General features: G+C 44.3%; 1 protein-coding gene across 1 annotated transcript in view; it reads left to right on the top strand.

The window, feature by feature from the left end:
- LOC141434221 (diacylglycerol kinase theta) overlaps positions 1 to 20,512 on the top strand; it is a 60,935-nt gene extending 40,423 nt beyond the window's left edge. Inside the window, 16 exon segments of the mRNA XM_074096591.1 lie at positions 671 to 882; positions 2,229 to 2,397; positions 5,091 to 5,252; positions 5,670 to 5,922; positions 6,544 to 6,743; positions 7,482 to 7,694; positions 8,020 to 8,154; positions 8,807 to 8,981; positions 10,208 to 10,356; positions 11,566 to 11,746; positions 13,545 to 13,567; positions 13,570 to 13,669; positions 14,383 to 14,538; positions 15,783 to 15,939; positions 17,180 to 17,287; positions 20,103 to 20,512. Coding sequence (XP_073952692.1) covers positions 671 to 882; positions 2,229 to 2,397; positions 5,091 to 5,252; positions 5,670 to 5,922; positions 6,544 to 6,743; positions 7,482 to 7,694; positions 8,020 to 8,154; positions 8,807 to 8,981; positions 10,208 to 10,356; positions 11,566 to 11,746; positions 13,545 to 13,567; positions 13,570 to 13,669; positions 14,383 to 14,538; positions 15,783 to 15,939; positions 17,180 to 17,287; positions 20,103 to 20,201 — 2,492 coding nt within the window. The 3' untranslated portion in view covers positions 20,202 to 20,512.

The raw sequence follows: 20,512 nt of genomic DNA, 5'->3' as shown, positions 1-20,512 counted from the left end.
GTATTGACAAAATACGAGAACAAGACGCAAATTATTTATGATTATGAAGGATGTGGGCGATCTTTACTTCGGCTTTACCACGGAAATATCTCACGCTACGCCACTGACGGGTACATACATCTGTACCCGTGTGGCCAGACAATAATTATAATGAAACTCGCATATATTTCTCGCACCGTCTAAAGTGACACGCGTTTTTAGGAACTAAGATATATGAGTTGGATGTGCACAAGCCGACGCGCTTTTCTAGTATTTATATACAGCTTTCGGAGTGTCTTGATTCCTCAAAAGCGTGTTTCCCATGCGCGCTTTTTTAAACGCATAATGTGTACCATAGGCCGTATTTCACCATTTCTTTCTACCCTCTAGCTAGTAACAGAAAGAATAGGTGAAAACGATTGTGATTCCGAGTGCGTAGACAATAGTTAAGGGCCTACGCTAGCTGACACTAAGTTTAGACAAAGCGGGTGGACACCCATTGAAAAATAATTATGAGCAGTGCTAACTGCACGCGTCGCATGCGACGGATTTTTATCTGAACTCCGGACGGGCGTCCGCTCCGTGCATCCGTGCCAGCTAGCGTAGGCCCAAAGGCCTCAGCTTAACTCGAGTTGGATTCTAGTCACGTGAATTCGTGTTCTTCTGAGTTGGCACATCCCTTACCTTCCAGTATGCGAGTACTACGTCCACGGAGAATGTGTGGACTTCGCGGCGGCGGACTGCAAGGAGAACGCGACGTACTGCGCCGGGTCGGAGCCGCGGCCCGCGCACCACTGGCGCGAGGGCAACCTGCCGGCCAACTCCAAGTGCGCCGCGTGCCGCCGCGCCTGCTGCTCCGCGGAGTGCCTCACCGGATACCGCTGCGAGTGGTGCGGCAGCACGGTCAGTCAACAAACATTACTTGCCAAGTCAAATTTGTCGGTGCCAGTTTCATTTTCATTGTGTTTTCAATGTGCCTGATGATCCCAAAGGCCAAGATCCAAGTTCAGCGCCATTCGCAAAACCGGCAGTTTGCTGATTTGGGACTATTGCGTGACATGCGCATTTTTTATCTCATTCTTTTTTATTTGTTACACATTGTCACGAGTAGGTACCTAAATTTTTTCTTTCTTTCAACTTCAAGTATCTGTCTGTGGACAACACGCTAATTATCCATACATTACAGATAATAGGTATACTAAGCGTTACCGCTAGAGCCTAGCGGTTCGACGAATGGAATCCAAATGTTTTTGCGGGTTTTGGGACCCTGTGTATGTAGGCAAATATATCAAATTTTAAGGGCTCCCGTCCCGTATAATGGAGGCCCTACTTTCGTGATTAGATTTTGAATAATTTTTCGAATTGGGCTCTCCGAACGAACGTAAGTAGCAGATTATAACAAGAAGCTTTTCAAAAATGTTAGATTTTTTCCGTAAGAAAACAGTCAGGCTCTAGGTATACTACGAAGTGGAAAATTCGAACTTCGTATTTTGCCGTCGCGCTGATGCTTATACCTATTATGAGAGGGAACGGTACGATACGAACTTATTTTTGAATTTCGTAGTGACCCCCCAGGAAAACGAATAATATGTATGCGGCTGAAATTTATCTGCGTTCGGAGATCTGAATTAAACAATAAAAAAACGGAAATTGCATCAAGGGAACAGAAGGCATTAGCCAAGAAGCTTGCGCGTAAAAAAGTACCTAGTATAGTCTTGCTTCTCAGATGTAGCATTTACCTATGCTTATCTATTACATCTTGCTATTATTAATAAATAAGTTTTTGGTAAAAATGTCATTTTTTAATACAAGCTTTTTTGCTGACTGTACTTTTTGTTTACTATATTTGTATTGTCACCCAAACTACATTTGTATACCAAATTTCAAGTCGATGCCATTAACCGTTGAAGAGTTCCGTCCTGTGGTGACGTTCCTGGCCGGACTACCAGGTCACGCAATTAACTTAAGTATACCAAATTTCAAGTCAATCCAACCACTGGAAGTTGTTCGAATTTAACTTGCAAGATTTGATTACAAGCAGACAGACAGACAGACAACGGGACAGGTGAAACGAAAAAATAAAATCTTGTAAAAGCAAAGAGAAGATACCTTTCATTTTATCAACACAACTTCACGAATATCCTTCAAGAGTGAACTCATGTTGGAAAAGAATTTTTGTACTAACATCATATTTTCCCCAACTGCAGTTAATTGTACCTACCTACTACACTGCTTGTTTTGGTGCGCAGTGCCACGCGGGCTGCAGGGCGCTAATCCCGGAAGAATGCAACTTCGGCATGCTGCAGCCGATCTTCCTGCCTCCGTCGGCGGTGTCCATCCCGCGCACGGAGGTCCCTATGGAGGCCATCATCGGCGTCCACGTACGCCCGCCGCCCTCGCAGCGAGACTTCGGCTGCCGTAAGTCCATGGACCTGAGTCCATTTAGGAGCCTAGGGCTAGCCTAGGCCGGCGGAGCCGCCGCACCGCCGCCGCCCGACATGTGCCTCGCCATTCGCAGGCTTTGTAGCCGCTTGTAGACTGTCAGCTATCGCTGCGACCACGATCAGATTCTGACGTTCAATCAACCCATAGCTATGTATGCCGGTCGGGATGTCTGCAAGATCATCAGCTTACTTTAATAAGCCTCTGGAGCTGTAAACGATGAACCTGGCCTCACCTCGTCTAAACAATCGTTTACTCGGAGATGGCCGTTTATTATCTGTCTTAATATCTCCAAGCGTCATCCCCGCCAACAGTAAATACGGATTGAACCTGATCGTCGTTCGCCCCAATCTCGACATCAGACGCATCTGAGTTCATCTTTGGAAGCTATTAGTCGCCTGTAACGTGAGCGGGGGGAGGGTAGTAGCGAATACCGCGGCACATGTGTGAGAGGTAAAAGTGGTGGAGTGTGAGCGGTGTCTTTGGGCAGCGCGGGAGCGACGCTGGGGCCCGGCGCGCCTCGTGACGCTGGCGCGGCGCCTGCTGCCGGCCGCCTGCTCCCCGCACGGCGGCGCCTCGCCGCCCTACTCCAGAGGTACCCCGCCCCCTACCACCGGCATGTGGAACCACTATAAACGCACGTCGAAACCTCTTTTCAACATCGGTTTCTGTCGTACTCCGTGGTTCTCCTGTACCTCGCTTCCACTGCCTCCCCACCACGCGGACATTGGCATTTAGATTTTCAAATTCTTAAAACTTTTCGAACAGAGCAGCTGAACGAGGATGCAGTGCGAGCCGAGAGATACGCGAGCTGGACGTGACCGTCAAACTGCCTTTTACTTTTGTTTACAGCAGAATACTTTCCTTTTCGCGACGGGTGTATTGACGTTTATGAGTCAGCTCCAGGATTACGAAGCATGCTAAGAACGTGTTACTTAAGCACAACTATACAGTGACTATACAGCGTCTTCTTCTCCTTAACTACTTATCTATTTTTTTTACTTACTTTTATTTGAGACCAGGAGCATGAAGTATAGTTATTCTTAAGTCAGTACACTAGGCTTTTGCTATGTGCTTCATATTATCATTTATTCGACTCACTATCCATGACACTGGACCTCTACACTCTCTTCAAAGCATTCAACGTCAGATCTATTTCAAAGCTGTTGCCGAGCCCATTGTCCCCTTCCGGTACGCTCCGCGCATGCCTTGCGCATGCTCTAACATTGCTTCAACGCAATTTAACAATAACTGAACACACACACGCACATTGGCACGATTACGAGTATACGACTAAATTGAGACCTACTCCTGGTTTGTCCTTTGCCTTTGAGACGAACTTACTTTCTAATTTGGTATGATATCCTTGCGTTCTTGCACAGTAAAATTGGTAAAATTTGACCGTGTATTATACATATATCTATCTGAAACAATGTTATATTTTATATTGAAAACAATTTAAAACAAAATCCAGCAGATTTCTAGAAACGATTGCATAATTTTTGAGAAAGTGATTCCAGACTTTCCCTTTTCAAAAACGTTGAGCATATCAAGCCAATTTTTTATTTCTAAATCTCAATTTTCACATCTCTACAGACTGTAAATTTTACAATCTAAAGTCCGCCTCATATTTTCGTTCTCATTTATTTATAACGAAGGCGTCGCCTGAAGAATACTCGTGATGCAGTATTCCATCGGCCAGGTATTGTGGCGCAGACTATAGTACACCGACATAACATGAACATCTGCCTACCAGACTGGCGTTTATGACAGACTTGAAAATGTCCCTCTCGGTGCTTACTAATTGAAAAAGGATAGCAAAATCGAATCCTAGATAAGCACTAGTTTGGTAGATTTAAGTGCAGTTTATCGCAGTAATATTGTAAAGACAGATTCTGATAAACTTAGCACTTCTGGTCTGGCACATTAAATAGATGAAAATGACTTGAGTTTTTGTGTTATAGCGTCCCGTCATTTTGTCTTGTGGTAAACGGCTGTGCTGGACCACAAAATTATGTTTATTTCATGGCTGGCTTGGTGTTAAACGGGAACCATTTGTGTTAGAGAGAATAGATGTACGACGGAGTGTGGACTGGACCTAAAGTTATCACGTAAGGCGTAACGTTTTTATTTGTTAAGTTAGAAGCTTTTATAACCTACCTGAACTTGGGAAGCTTGTGCTAAGAAAGTTGAACATGGTCCTTGGTCCAACTATCGACGTGCATCTCTAATCCTAGATAATTGTTTAACGTTAGCTTACATATCAAGAGCTTTGCATTAAGTACTTACTTTTCATAAAGGTTAATTTTGTCTTAATATATAAATGTCTGAACCATTCGCAAAGTTGTACAATGAATTGAAAAGTCTATGGGCTATCTTGAAATGTAAGCAGAATAATTAATACAAACAATAACATAGTATACAATTAATAAAATGTCGTAGTAATTCGTGTAAATTAAACTCTAAATTATGATATGAAATGGATACAATAAAAAGCAAATAACTAACATCTTTAGCGCTAAACTCGACCAATTCAATTTAGGACATTAAGGTCCCTTTGTCTTTTAGCATTTGGAATCCCTTGAAAAAAAAAAGAGTCTATGTCCTTGTTCTATCCATGTTGTATTGTGGGGCGCGGGGGGTGTATGTGAGCGTGTGGGTGGTTGCAGCGCGCAGCGTTAGCGAGGAGTTCAGCTCGGGCTGCGAGGGCCGCTCGGGCTCCGGCGGCGGCGGCGGCGGCGGCGGCGGCTCCACCGGCGCGCCCGCCGACCAGGACCACCGCCCCGACCACAAGCAGCACCGCGACCGCACGCCTGACGACAGAGATGAAGGTAATCCGGGGCCATACGTCTACCTACTATTAACCTGCTTTTCTGCTTACGTTGGGTATAATGTATCGCAAAAATGCTGAAATCTTTAAAGTTAACTGAATCCCTTTATCAAGAACTGGTTTTCACAAACCTGAAACATGTCTGGAAAAGACCAATAAAATACCGACATTTTAAAGCTTAATAATTTACAGACAAAACTCTCAAAAACATATAGGCATGTCATATAAACCTCCAATTGCTTCCGTTGGAACCCTTAAATTAACAAAATTGATAGAAGTTCATGGTTGCAACCTCGTTACCTTGTAGGTAACGACGTAGGTAGTCTTGAATCATATGTGTATTGTGGTGCACGCTGCCAATTTAGGGGCTATCATTTAATTTAAGTCTGAACTGAAGTACCCTGTGTCCCTCCGACAGAGGTAGTAAAAGTGTACGACGGCGAGGCGGCGTGGTCACGGCGGCTGTACCGGCCGGTGGTGGTGGGCCGCAACTGGAACGAGCGCGAGCTGGTCTCGGCAGCACTGCGCGCGTTCCACGTGGCGCGCGAGCCCGAACAGTTCGAGCTGACGGACGCGCTGGCCGGCGACGAGCCTCCGCTCAAGGACCCGACCCCGCTCGCGCGCGTCACGAGGCTCCCCAACAAGCGGCCTGCACTCTTCTTGCGGTTCAAGTGAGTATAGCCGTGAACGTGTTTAAGATGTCTGCGCTCCATTTGAGAGAGTACCGATAGTACCGAGTAGACCGAATGGAGATGTCGCTGGAGGGGCTATTTAGATAGTAGTAGGTATGTATGTAAAACTCTTTCTTGTACAAAAGAAAAGAAACAAAAATACAATTGGTAGAACTTTGAGATGCTTGTACAGAGGCGGACTTATCCCTTCAAGGGATCTCTACCAGTGAACCTTTGAGTAGATGAGAGGAGCATTTAGGGACCGACAAAGTGAGTTTAAGAGTCAAAAATAGTGAGAGCTACTATACAGTGCTTTAAACAATAAACTACTATATATATAATGCTCTCAACTCTCTAAGGAGAAGGTCTGAGCCACGTCTTTCTGAAGCTTTTTTTTGTAATTTTTGAGAGGCGCGCTTGGGGAAGGGAGTTAAAACATTCTATTTGTGGCCGTGTATTAAGACTATCCTGGTTCATTAATGACAAAATTTGCTAAGAGCTTATGTACGAGTAAGTCGAGTAACACTGCTAATTATGAACAGCGGTGAGTGGCTCAACAATCCTTACCTCCAAACCGAGACACGTAGCTGAATAGGATTAACGGATGGTTACTTGATGCAGGGAGCCGGAGTCGGGCGGCGGCGAGGTGCGGGTGTACCCGGGGCGCATCGCGGGCGCGGGCGAGACGTTCGTGACGGTGCCGTGCCGCGGGGAGCACACCGTGGCCGACCTCATGGCCGCCGCGCTCGAGCGCTTCGGCCTCGACCCCGCGCAGGCCACGCAGGACTACCGCTGCTCAGAGATACTGCTGGACCGCGGCGGTGAGACCTCCGTCTCATCCGACACCCCACCATTACCAACATGACATCTATACTTAGGCCACATACGCACCCATAGGCGTGCATTGGGTCAACTCCAGGGTTGGCAGCGCCTTGAGCATTCAAACGTATTTATTGTATTATTATTAATAAAATATGGCTCTGTCCATTGAAGGACAATTTGCCAGTGTCAGTAGGTTTTGCCGTTGTACGGTAAAAAAATCTAGAAGACGAAATATGAGAGCTGGATGAACGATGACGTAGTGGTTATCGTATTTATTGTAAACCCGTAGGTACATAGATGTCAATGCTGTAAACAAACGTTAATTAAATTGTCAATAGTATTTTATGAAACTGTATCGTAATAGGGGTCCTTAAAACACGAGTGTGGAATTGAGGATTTACTCTATGGGTGTACATAGATAAAATCAATTGTCTTCTATTATTACAGAAAAATCAATCAATTAAAAAACAATGAATAATGAAATTTATAAGTCAGATTGGCAAGAGCTGGCCAAGAGTAAAGCCGAATGGAATAAGAAAGGAGAGGTTTTTGCCCTGCAGTGGGACACATTATAAGCTAGTTAAAAAAAAAAATAAGTAAATTAATTTAGAAATATATATATATCTACTGTTGTCCTGACCCAGACCTATACCTAGGGTTCAGTCAGAGGCCCTATGACCTCCCTTCCCTTGACCAGCCCTAACCTAACCTAACCTAACCTAACCTTCCACCCTCAGTGTCAGACCGAGTGCTGGAGGAAGATGAACGTCCGTGGCGCATCGTGGTGCGGCTGGCGCGCGAGTCTGTCCGGCGCATGGAGCTGGCGCGCTTCTACCTGCAGCCGCGGCGCGACCCGCACGGGCCCACGCTGGCGCTGTTCGTGGCCTCGCTGCCGCCCGGCCTCTCCGAGAGGAACTACGAGAACATACTCGTCGAGTTCCTCGGGGCTGGTCAGTACATACACCTTAGCCATATCGCAGGCACAAACTTTCGATCCAAATGTCTCAAAAAAATTCATCTATCTTCTGATTTTATGCAAGCCGTTAATCCCAAAGGTTTCAATACCATATATTATATTTATTTTTTTGATACTGGGATATGCAAGTTGAAGTGGCAATGGGCAGGCCACATCCAACGAAGAACAGATATAACCGTTGGTAGAGAAAAGTCCTAGAGTGGCGAGGTGGGCTGATGGCATCCTGAGAATTGCGGGCAACAGAACGATCTCTTCTAGGCGACTTTTTAATTACCTATCATTAATTATTGTCGGTACAGATAACAAATTCACATCCATCGGGCCGATTTACTACGAGTACGGCTCGATGGTGATCACATACGAGGACGCCAGCAAAGCGGTGCGCGCGCTCTACGCTCTCAGAGAGGCCAAATATGAAGATAAGCATTTATTAGGTAAGACCGGAACTAATTCTTCCACAAATGTACTTAACATCAAACTTGTAGATGTAGATAGACTCTGACATAACGTTGTTTCGCACTCTTTTGTACATGTTCTAGTATTAAATAGAAAGGCCTTATCAAAATAACCTAACCAACCTGCACAAACCTGCGAAGCAATTCAATGGTGTGCGTGAAGTTCCCAATCCGCACTGGGCCTGCGTGGCCCAAGCTCTCTCATTCTTAAGTACTCAAGTTAAGCTAAATGAGGGTGTCCGTGACAAGCTATCTGGCGCACTTGACAACTTTGACATTCATGTTCATATCACGTTTGTGATTGGTTGGCAGACTGAAGAGGAGATGGAGGGACGACTTGGACGCATCAAATAAAATGCCAGGAGCATGCTTTAGATAGGGACACATAGCGGAAAAAAGGGGAAGCCTAAGCCCAGCAATGGGAAACTTTAACAGGCTAAAAAAATCACAAGGAAGACCTCATGATACCAACGCCATTTATCGATTATTAAGCTTGTCAAAAACCCTCATTGACCCCCCCCCCCACCTGTTTCATCATTCAATGATTAAATTTATCCGTCAAATAAAATTAATCAATGGATGGTGAAACAACCCCTTAGAGTTAACTTGGTGTTTGGACTATGTCCGTCAGTGATGCTGCTGCCCAGCATCGAGCCGGCGCAAGTTCCGACGGGCGTGAAGCCGCTGCTGGTGTTCGTGAACGTCAAGTCGGGCGGCTGCCAGGGGCTCGAGCTCATCAACTCCTTCCGGAAGCTGCTCAATCCCTACCAGGTCTTCGATCTGGAGAACGGCGGGCCGCTTCCCGGGTGAGTTGCTTAGTGCTGTTGCACACCGTCAGAGAAAATATTTAGAAGAGATAATAGAAGCAAAGGAGGGGAGCCGCTGCTGGTGTTCGTCAACGTCAATTCGGCGGCTGCCAGGGGCCGGAGGTGATTAACTCCTTCCGGAAGTTGCTCAACCCCTGATCTGGAGAACAGTGGGCCGCGGTTTGGAGAATAGGTGCTGTTGCACATCATCAGACATAATAGAATCATGGACGTGAAATCGCCAGGAGCTTGAATTCGCCAACTCCTTCCGGAAAATGCTGAACCCTCACTAGGTGTTAGATTTGGAGAACGGCGGGCCGCTTCCCGAATGAGTTGCTTAGTGCTGTTTGTGCACACCGTCAGAGATAAAAGAGTCATAAAAGGGAAGACGCTACTGGTATTCGTGAGCGTCAAATCGGCGGTTGCCAGGAGCCGGAGGTGGCTAACTCCTTCTGGAAGCTGCTCAACCCTTACCAGGTGTTCGATCTGGAGAACGGTGGGTCGCTTCCCGGGTGAGTTGCTTGGAGAACAGGTGTGAAAGCCATCAGAAATGCTAGAATCACGGGACGGAAGTCGGTACTGGTATTCGTGAGCATCAAATCCGGCTACAGGGGCATGAACTCTTTAACTTCTCCCGGAAACTACTCAACCCTTAACCAAGTCTTCGCTTCGCTTCGCGTGAGTTGCTTGGAGAATAGGTGCTGTGTGTGGCACACCGTCAGAGATAATAGAAACGCGCACGGGCGTCGCCAGACGATGATCAAGGGGGGCTAATAGAAGCATAGAGGGTAGGAAAAGTATGTACAGTGGAGAGCTTATGGAGCAAGTGAAAACTTAAACGTGATCTTGACTGTATAATAAATAAACTTATAAAGTAAATTTTTTCGATATTTTAGAGGGGAGGGGGGCAGCAGCCGTGACAACAGCAGCAACAGCCTCCTCGCGAAGAATGAGCCCCGATAGATTAAAGAATAGCCCTGATCATGACAATAGGATTGTAGCGACTGCAAGCGCCATCCAGTGAGCAAATGAACCATCCAGTGAAATCCAACCAAATCCTACATCGCGCTATCGAAGTTCCGAACTCAGACGTACCTATATATATTCCAACGCTCCTCCTTCCAACTTCGGTCCCCAGGGACAACACCTGTCTGGAGAGAGAGCTTTCAATTGTAGCCTCCCCCACTGATTTATTCGGGGTTGTAATATATCTATGTGTTTCCCAGGCTGTACGTGTTCCGGCACATTCCTAACTACAAGATCCTGGTGTGCGGCGGCGACGGCACCATCGGCTGGGTGCTGCAGTGCCTCGACAACGTCGGCCAGGACTCCCAGTGCTCCAACCCCCCCTGCGCCATCGTACCTCTTGGAACTGGTAACTGCTTGCCCTTAAACCATTAAAGTATCATGGGTGAAAGCTCTTACCACCATTCGTACCTGATGAAGTATGGTTTGAAAGATAGCATGTTTTGGAAGAAAACACTTAGCTAAGAACCAACCGCTGCCTTTCACGTATCTAACTAATGTATTGCATTGAAATCGGTCCACTCGTTTGAGAATTTCGATGCCACAGGTAGACAGACAGAGTCGGCGTCAAACTTATCTCTTTTTGCGTCGGTGGTATTCCTTTGTGAAGCAATGGACATGTACAGAGGAATAATCAAATCAAAATCAGAACTATATTTTGCAATGCTACAGGGGGCTCGTGTAGGTACATGTTTCTTTAGTGTCCCCGCGCTTTCGGAAAGACCATCAGCGCCAAAAAGAACACGCCACAAGAAACTTGATAGGAAGTAATTTTTTGGATCGCATTATGAACGTCCATTAGTTACGCAACACAGAACAGCCATTAAAAATAGCATAATGTACTTGACATTAAGGAAAGAGATCGCGTACTTAGTTATTAAAAAAAGCTAGCCGTGACTTTGCCAGCGTGACTCATTAGAAATGGCGGCTGATTTATTATGAATTTTCACTAAATTGCCATGGTAATTCCCGAAAATCTTAGTTCTCATTTACACGTATAAAAAACAAAGAAAAAATACGTGTCCACTATTTTTTGATAATCTAACTGACCCGGGTTTCTGAGCCAAAGTTATACTTACTACCATCCTGATTTTTTTCAAATTTTTCCATCTACCGGTTTAGATTTTAGAGGGGGGACGCTCGATTTTAATGAAAATTTGCACTTTAATGTTGAATATTTCGCAAACAAATCACTGAATCAAAAAATCGTCTTAGCGTCTTAATGGTTTTAAAAGACCTATCCAACGATACCCCACACTATAGGATTGGATGAGAAAAAAATCACCCCCACTTTACGTCTACGGAAGGTACCCTAAAAAAAATTTATTTTCAATTATTATTGTACCATTTTGTCGGCATAGTTTACATATATATTCGTGCAAAATTACAGCTTTCTAGCATTAATAGTCCATGAGCAAAGCCGCGGACGGACAGACAGACATGGCGAAACTATAAGGGTTCCGTTTTGGCCATTTTGGCTCCGGAACCCTAAAAATTACGGATTAATTAGTATCGTTTAGGAAACTAGCCCATTTATTGAATGCATTGTTTGGTGCAGGCAACGACCTGGCGCGGGTGCTCCGCTGGGGCCCGGGCTACACGGGCGGCGAGGACCCGCTGTCGCTGCTGCGCGACGTCATCGACGCCGAGGAGATCCGGCTCGACCGCTGGACCGTCGTCTTCCACCCCGAGGACAAGCAGGACGAGCCCAAGGAGCTCTCCAAGCAGCTGCCCGGTCAGTACTCTACCACGATATGGTCACCTACAAAAAGCGAGTGTACCATTTCTTGCAAGGCCCGCATCTGGAGTCCTGATGGTGCTGCGGATGTATATGGGCGACGGTAATCACTTAGCATCAGGTGAACTGTCTGCTCGTTTGTCTACTATGTATGACATTTTTGGAGTTCTATATGTATAACAACAACGTCATGGCTCTTTGCGTGTAGACATCAAGTTGAGACTAATATATGCATAGAGCTGTGATCTTAAAATTTATTAAAAATTAACGCGAAAAGTTGGGGCTACACCAACGTTGAACGTGCATCATTGGAATAATTAACGCTGTTTCCCGTTAGTGTCGCTCCAGCATTTAGATTAAACTGTAATATTTCAACAGATTATTCGACAACTTATAACAAACATCTTCAAGTATTAAATGATATTGTAACGGATAACTCACGTCTTAAACCGAGTTTAGCTATTATTTCGTATTATTTCGTAGCCCTTCCTACTTCTTCCTCCCTTCCTTCGTATTTCCTGAGAAGAAGGGCTACGAAAGACGTGAGTATCCGTTACAATATCATTTAATATGAGTGAGTCTCACGGTAGTTTCATGTTCAAAATCTTCAGGATTTTTTTTTTTTATTGTGGTTTATAAATATTTCTATGGATTAATTGGTTTTCCAACTGTACCTACCGCGTTAAAGGCGTGACTACATTTTGAAATAAGAATTAAGATGGTTCACACAAACCGGAAGATCTGCTGAAATACTTATTCAAAAACAATCTTTTAAACACACCGTACAAGTGCAATAAACTACAGCCTTTCCATATTGCTCTTACGCTTCCAACCAAAGGGATAGATATTCGGAATAGAAAGACGCTCGGAAGAGCAAGTAAAAGATTATTGTTAATTGATAAGGACCTTCGCAAAGAAACGCCTGTGTCAAATGTTCAACAAATTACATTTTCACTCCTCATGCTCGTAAAGTTGGTGTTTATGCTGGATCTAGGCGACATAAAATGACTTTTTATGCACTAGTGCATAAAATAAAATCTTTGTCTAAGACCAAGGTAATTAGGTGTCAACAGCCACAAACAAAGAAGTTTCTTTATATTTTTTAATACATTTTTTATTTATATAAAACTAAAAATCAATCAAATCAATCAAAATAAATCACTAAAACTTATAAAAATATAATTATATAGTAATGCATGAAAAATAAAATTTACGTAGTAAGTGAACAATTGTTTTCACTGTTGCTATTTCATTTCCTCGCCATCGAAGTGAAAAGCAGAGTGTAAAACTCGAGCATTAAATCCATTTCCTCTCGACTTGTCTATAGTAGGGGAGCCCACGATGCTAAATCGGGATTTACTCGAGCGTCATAGAGACCTATTGGGTTGCGAAGCTTAGATTATAAAAAGAAAAAAATGTCATATAATATATACCTTTTCATCGGTGGGAGGAGTAGTTATAGATTTTCAAAAATGTAAAAAAAAACTGTAATCTGATCCTTATCCTTGACGAGCGGCCATGTATATGGGCTCATAGTGGTGGAAGGACTTAACCGGGTACAAGGTATCCCCCTGTGTATTAATCTGTCGCGCTTTAGTAAATCCCGAAATCCCCTCTTGGGCTCCCTACGACTATCCACCCTCGCCGTACCGGCTCGGGTGGCTATATGCACGTCTTGGGTAAAATGGCTCGTTTTATACTCTTGTTGTACAATCTACTATTTGTATAGGTACACCTATAATCTGTTGTTAGCCTCGTATATGTGACGTGACGTGTGACGTGTGACGTGTGTTGTGCAGGGTCCAAAGCGAAGACAACTCGCAATCCTGGTGATGAACAACTACTTCGGCATCGGCATCGACGCCGACCTCTGCTTAGACTTCCACAACGCGAGGGAGGAGAACCCTAATAAGTTCAACAGCAGGTCAGTGCCCGACCGATTAACTAACTACATTTAATTTTTTACCTGAAAACACACAACGGGATAATGATTTTTCTAAATGTAGGTACTTACAATAGGTACTTTAATTTATTACTTACTTGTTTTTAAAAAATCTGGTACCTACTCAGCTTTATCTGCTGCAGATGATATCGAAAACGTATAAAAGTCTTAGCAAGTCCTTCAGAGAACTTCAACTTTTAGTCCTATTTCGTAGCCAAATTTGGTAACTAGCTTAAAAATGGGTAGTTTCCAGTTTTCATCTCGTAACTTGATATGTTAGTTACGAAGGAAACTATAAGATTCCCATTTGAAGCTAGTTTATTTTTTCTATTCCGAAGCTGGCTACCAAACAAGATGTGACTAAAAAAACTGTTGTGGCTTGTATTTTCTGCCTATCCTGCGGCCTACTCAATGCATGCCATGGGCGCGCCAGATTTGGCATAATTTTCGCAAGTTATAATGTTAGATATAAGTTTGTCAGAATTATTGTTTGACATAATTTTTTTATCACCGAAATCGTATTTTTTTCTGAAATTTTCAAATGGGTTACGTTTCTTTTACAATTCTGAACAATTAATGGATTCAGAGAAACAATACATTCTGACAAACATAACATGACTTTCAACAATTATGCGAGCCGATATGGACCCGCACGCCATAAAGTGACCTCTCAAAGTTCCATATTGCATCCTCAGGCTCCGCAACAAAGGTGTTTACGTGAAGATGGGTCTCCGTAAGATGGTGGGCCGCAAAATGTGCAAGGACCTGCACAAGGCCGTCAGGCTCGAAGTGGACGGCAAGCATGTGGAACTGCCCGCCGTTGAAGGCATCATCATCCTCAATATACTCAGGTAAGACCTGTGGATAAGACGGTTGTCACACTGCTCCGCACATCGCAATGACGTACGGGGCTGCAGTTTTTATTACAAGACCAGAGTTTACCCTAAACTATTCGATCTGGTAGTTACAATTGAAATTCCGGGATTTTACAAAATTCCCGTGGGAAATCCCAAAATTTATATCGTAATCTTCATAGAGGCAGGTTTTGTGTTTGTTTTGGTTTTGGTGAGGCAGGGGTTTTGTGCAGGTGGTAGGACCTTGTGCAAGGTCCGCCCGGATTGCTACCACCATCTTGCTCGCTAATCCTACCGTGAAGCAGCAGTGCTTGCACTGTTGTGTTTCGGCGTGGAGAGTAAGACAGCCGGTGAAATAACTGGCACTTGAGGTATCCCATCTTAGGCCTCTAGGTTGGCAACGCATCCGCAATACCCCTGGTGTTGCAGATGTTTATGGGCGGTGGTGATCTCTTACCATCAGGAGACCCACTTGCTCGTTTGCCATCCAGTCAAATAAGAGGCGTTGTGTTAAGAACAACTATCCCGTGGGAATATTAAAAGTAGCCTATGTGTTATTTCAGACATCAGCTATCTACATTCCAAATTTCATGACTCTTTAGCCCAGCGTAATCTGGCGCGCGGCAATGAATGGGCGCCCCGCGCACCGCTCGTCTCCCACGATACCTTATTTTATACTTTAGCGCAGTCATCGTTAAATTTCCGCGTCGCATGCTACATACAACCCGCCAATCATAACGACGTGTTAAAATAAAGTTGTGTTAAATACTTGTGATGTATACATATCATTTAATAATATTGTAAATCTGTTTAAAAAAAATATATACCTCTTTGAGTTTCTTGCCGGATTCTTCTCAACAGAGGTTTTTCCGAACCGGTGGTAGATTTTTTTTGACATTCATAAGTGCTTGTTATAGCCTAAATTGAATAAAGATATTTTGACTTTGACTTTGACACGTAACAATAAAAGACGAAGTCCGTTTACCAATTTTGACATTTGCGTCACGTTTGTGGTTGGTTAAATAAATAAATGAGCCAATCTCAAGTAAGACTGGCCCTATACTACGAAGTACAAAATTCGAACTTCGTATCTTACCGTCCCTCTGAAGCTTATAAAATTCGATTTTCGAATTTCATTGTAGCCCACCCTGTAACGTGCTGGGTTGAGGCCGACACTAACGCCATCTAGCGACACATCAAGACACCTTAATCGGTGTAAACGTTTAGCATTGTTTGTGCAGCTGGGGCTCGGGGGCGAACCCTTGGGGCCCGGAGAAGGACGACCAGTTCAGCAAGCCCAACCACTGGGACGGCATGCTGGAGGTGGTCGGCGTCACCGGCGTCGTGCACCTCGGGCAGATCCAGTCCGGCATGCGCGGCGCCATGCGGATAGCGCAGGTAACGCCTCACCTTCACCTTTAATCTAAGCATTTTACGAGTATGTTAGCCACAGACTTATACTTGGTTTGGATAGGTATTCAATTAAATGTAAACAAAACAACGTCCATTGGTATCTTAAACATTGGAATTCCCCCATTAATTAAAATATCTAAGCATTGACATTTCTGTGATAAAATAATAGTACATTACTGTAGAGGCCGGTAGGCTTCTATAGTGCTTTTTTCAAACATTACATGAAATAAAATAATAGTATATTGTGTCTTAAGGGCGGTAAATAAGAAATTACGAACGAGAGTCTATCAGAAGCCCGGAGTCGAAGACTGAGGGCTTTGATGAGTCGATGTTCGTAATTCTAGTACTGCCCGTGCGACATAAAATGTTTTTCATCACATTTGCGAGTAAAATTTTATATTTGTAAAAGAAAAATAAAATTGTTCCAAACATTGGCGATACCTTAGCCTACGCTCTTGGCAGCGTCGCCCTCCCCCTCCGCGCAGCATGCGCCGCAACGTGCGTGTGCATGTGGTCCTGCAGCAGCGCGCGCAGCACCATCAGTACGGGCATTGACTCATTTACCGACCTTGGGCTTCATGACAAGCACATTAAGGTCGAGGGTTTTATTTGGGGGGTTGCAACCAAGGTAGCCTGCATGTTACGACACTGTTTACGAGCAAGTGTGATGAAAAAAAATAAAACAAGAAATGAAGCTGGTGGGATGCTAGTCTGGTCGCGGTGTTGTGTACTGTGGCTGCTGGCGGTGTTGCTGTGCGTGGGCCGCGTGCGTGTCGCAGAGCGCGCGTTGAAACAAAAGACGGTCGCATTGCCGGCCAGCGACCTGCAAGGTTGTTTGAAATCTCTTTGCAGGCCACTAGAGTGACCGCGCGCACGCAGCTGAGCCACAGAGCCTGCAGCGCGATACATCTCAGCCTATTATTTGTAACACAACGTCAATATTTCATGTCATGTTTGAGAAAATTTTACTGCTGCGATAAAAGACAAAATCAAACAATCCGACTAGTTTAACGACAGTGGCGCTCCCCGCGCAGAAGCAACGGGAAGAGTGGGCTACTAGGGCGGTGTTGCAATGGATCCAACAGTTGCTTCCGCGCGAGCGAAGCGAGCGGAACTCCGCTTGGCTTTAGCAATAAGCAAAATATTCAAAAGAAAATAACAAAAACTTACAAAGGGGTTTTTTTATTATTTTGTGGGTACTTAATTGCCATCTTATATTTTCCAGGGTGGCCACATTAAGATAAACCTGAAGAGCGAGATTCCAGTCCAAGTGGACGGCGAGCCGTGGGTGGCGGCGCCAAGCGAGGTCGTGGTCCTCAAGTCGGCGCTCAAGGTACCCCCCCCCCTTCCTGCCTGCTGGTCTACTGCTTATGGCATAGTATCCATAGTCCATACCCACCTAAAGGGGTTAAGTATATACTAGAGGTACGCGAAGATCGTGCTTAGAATCAGGGGTGATTGTGGTCAGACGCAAGTCTATTTCTGTATAAAAAAAATTGAAACGTATGATAGTAAATTTTTAGACGCAGTTTAACGGAAAACCAAAGGAAATTAAATGGATTCTACAATTCCGAAGCCCTACACAGGCTGGCCATAAAAAGCCGTGTTAGAATAGTGTTTTTTTGTACTTTTCTTGGAGAGAGGCTACAATAGGGATCTCTCTCCAAACATGTCTTTCAAGCAGGGGATCGCAGGTTCAAATCCGATTTCGTACTTTTAGAAATTCATGTGCAAAATTATCATGAGCTTTAGGGTGAAGGAAAACATCGTGAGGAAACAAACCTGCGAAGCACTTCAATGGTGTGTGAAGTTCCCAATCCACACTTTGCCCGCATGGGAACTACGGCCCAAGCCCTCTCATTCTGATTGCGTTGACTTAGAAGTTTTACTTTTTACTGCTACAAGGGGTAGCAGACTCGAGTGTTGGATATTAATTTAAACATGATGACAAAGCGTCTTGACAGACGGACGAATAGACAGACAGACAGAGGGACAACAAAGTGATCCTATGAGGGTTCCGTTTTCACTATGGTACGGAGCCCTAAAGTTAGCTCTGTTTTTAAACATATATATAACTAGATACAAACAAAACAATTTGTCCTAAAACAAGAGTGACTACAGAAAATATGAGTCATATCCTAAGACTATATTCAAATGATCCAATTCCAAACACTATGCCATATACACTAGACCCATTCACATAGTTAATACATAAGAGAGAGAATCAATACATGAACTTATAAGTGCTGTATGGGTTTTCTTTTTCTGTCTAAAAAAAATAATTTAAAAATTGTGTTTATAGCATTTTAGATGAAATAAATCTCATAATTGTTATAATTACCCCTGCTCTGGTCAAAAAATGCTGTAAACACATTACCTGAACGTTTGCATGTGCTCGTCTGTCCGTCCTTGAGGTGGAATTTCTGGTTGTCTTCTTTCTGACTTGAACAATATGAGGCCTATCTTGTGAACACACGAGAAATTCAAAATTTTCTCTTTTTCTAAATACTGTTAGAACTTGCTTAATAATTAGTTACCTACTTTTTAGTGACTTCAGAAATCTTTTTTCCTCTAACATACCCTCATATTTTTCTGATACTTAATGAACCTTTCCTGTCAAAGTAATAAAATATATTAATTAAGAATAAACTAAGAATTCTTACCTAATTGTAATTTTATTAACCAACCACTAGACAACATGATATTCTACCTTATTCCTAATTCTGTTCCAAAATTTTTCGAATACCAGATCGAATGAGAGCGATCGAACCAATTTGAATATAATTAAACAGAAGTACTCGTTAAGTTCAAACTTACTGCAGAATGTAGAGAATCAAATTATTTAACTGCTCGCGTACAATTTCTTCTTTAACAATAACACAGAAACGCCCACAGTAAAAACCTTCCTTAAGTATGGTATAAACTTTATTTTACAACTCAATTTTACATTTTGATATAATTCAATAGGTAGATGTATAGTCTATCTTTAAGAAATCGTACAGCGTCTTTGTTAAAGCAGCAAGCAGTTAAATAAAATATTATTCACATTAAATCAATATAAAGTAGCAAGTTGGCCAGTACTTCTATTTAACCCCCAAAATTTCCCCGAGTCGAGTTACGCCCGAGCACTTGAAACTCCAAAGCACAAACCATGCATACGGCTGCGCGACCCGACAGAGACCAACAAGCTTCGTCGGGTCGCAACGGCCTAACGTAAGAGACTCCGCCGCCGCACCCGACGTAACGCAACTAAAAGTTGAGTTACGACCCGACACGTCGAGATGATATGTATGACATCAAAGATCCTTTACCAGTCAGTGTTGAACGCCAAAGACGCATCCAATAAAAAAAAATTTCTCGCGGACATGAAATTTAACCCTTTTTCAAGCCCATACCATTTGGGAATGCTACTATTAATGATAACTTCATACATATACTTAACAATTAATTCACTATATTATAATGACAGCAGAGGCGGACTAACATTGGGGCGGAAGGGGCGGCCCGCCTCGGGCCTCCAAATGTCCATAAGGTCTCTTGATCAAGTCCTGGACAAGGCTAAAATATGGTTACTCTTACATCAACTCTTCAGACTGGGAGCGCCTCATTCTACTTTGCCACCCCAGGTCCTGAACTGACTAAGGAGTCTGCGACTGAATGACAGCTCCAACTGTCATTCTGTAAAATAATGATAAGATAAATAACGATTTGATCAGAGAACGAATTGTAGTTTAACGACAAGATTTATTTAAAAGAGAAACGTCTTAATAAGTGCCTTATTATAAAGTCAGCAAGGTCAATAATAATACTACGCCTGAAATAGGGTTACCTTAAGCTAAGCAGGTACTGTGGTCTGATGGGTTGTTCATTTTGGATGCATACGACAGCTCGCGAGATATCAGTCGTCATTGGCGTTCGGAAGGGATGTTAGATGAACGGTGCGCGTTGTCGGGAGTCTTGGGTCGGGGCGGAGTGGGGGCGGGGTGCGGGCGCGGGAGGGCGCGGGCGTCACTCGGCGGGGAGTGACCTCAGTTGACCGGCAGGCGACGATGCTGAAGAAAACCAAGCGCGGGTCCGGCGGGGCCGGCGGCGCCGCGGCGGCGGGCCCGTGACACGCGCCCCTTCTCACGCCCCCCGCCGTCCCGCAGGCGACCATGCTCAAGCAGCGCGGCAAGGTGCGGCGCCGCAACACGGAGCCGTCGATGCCGCCGCCGCCGCGGCCGCCGCCACCGCCGCCCGACACCTGAATCTGGCTCAGCGAGCGCCTCATCTAGCGCTCGCGCCTGCCTCGGGCTCAAGGCCGGCGCGTGCGCCCGGCGCTCGCTGCCGCCCGGCCCCCCGGCGACCCGGCGACCCAGGCCGCCGCCCGGCGCCGCGGCGAGAACGACACTCTCATTTATTACATTTTAAAATTATACTATGTACATAAATTATTAAAACAATATAAAAATATAATTAAAAAATATAATAAAAAGGTAATTTCTAGAAATAGTGTTTGTTTTATTTTTAGTCATGTATTATTTGAAAATGTGTAAAAATAAATATTAAAATATGTAAA

This window comes from Choristoneura fumiferana, chromosome 13 (assembly GCF_025370935.1).
Source record: "Choristoneura fumiferana chromosome 13, NRCan_CFum_1, whole genome shotgun sequence".
Lineage (NCBI taxonomy): Eukaryota > Metazoa > Arthropoda > Insecta > Lepidoptera > Tortricidae > Choristoneura > Choristoneura fumiferana.
This window is presented reverse-complemented; position numbering and strand designations above follow the sequence as displayed.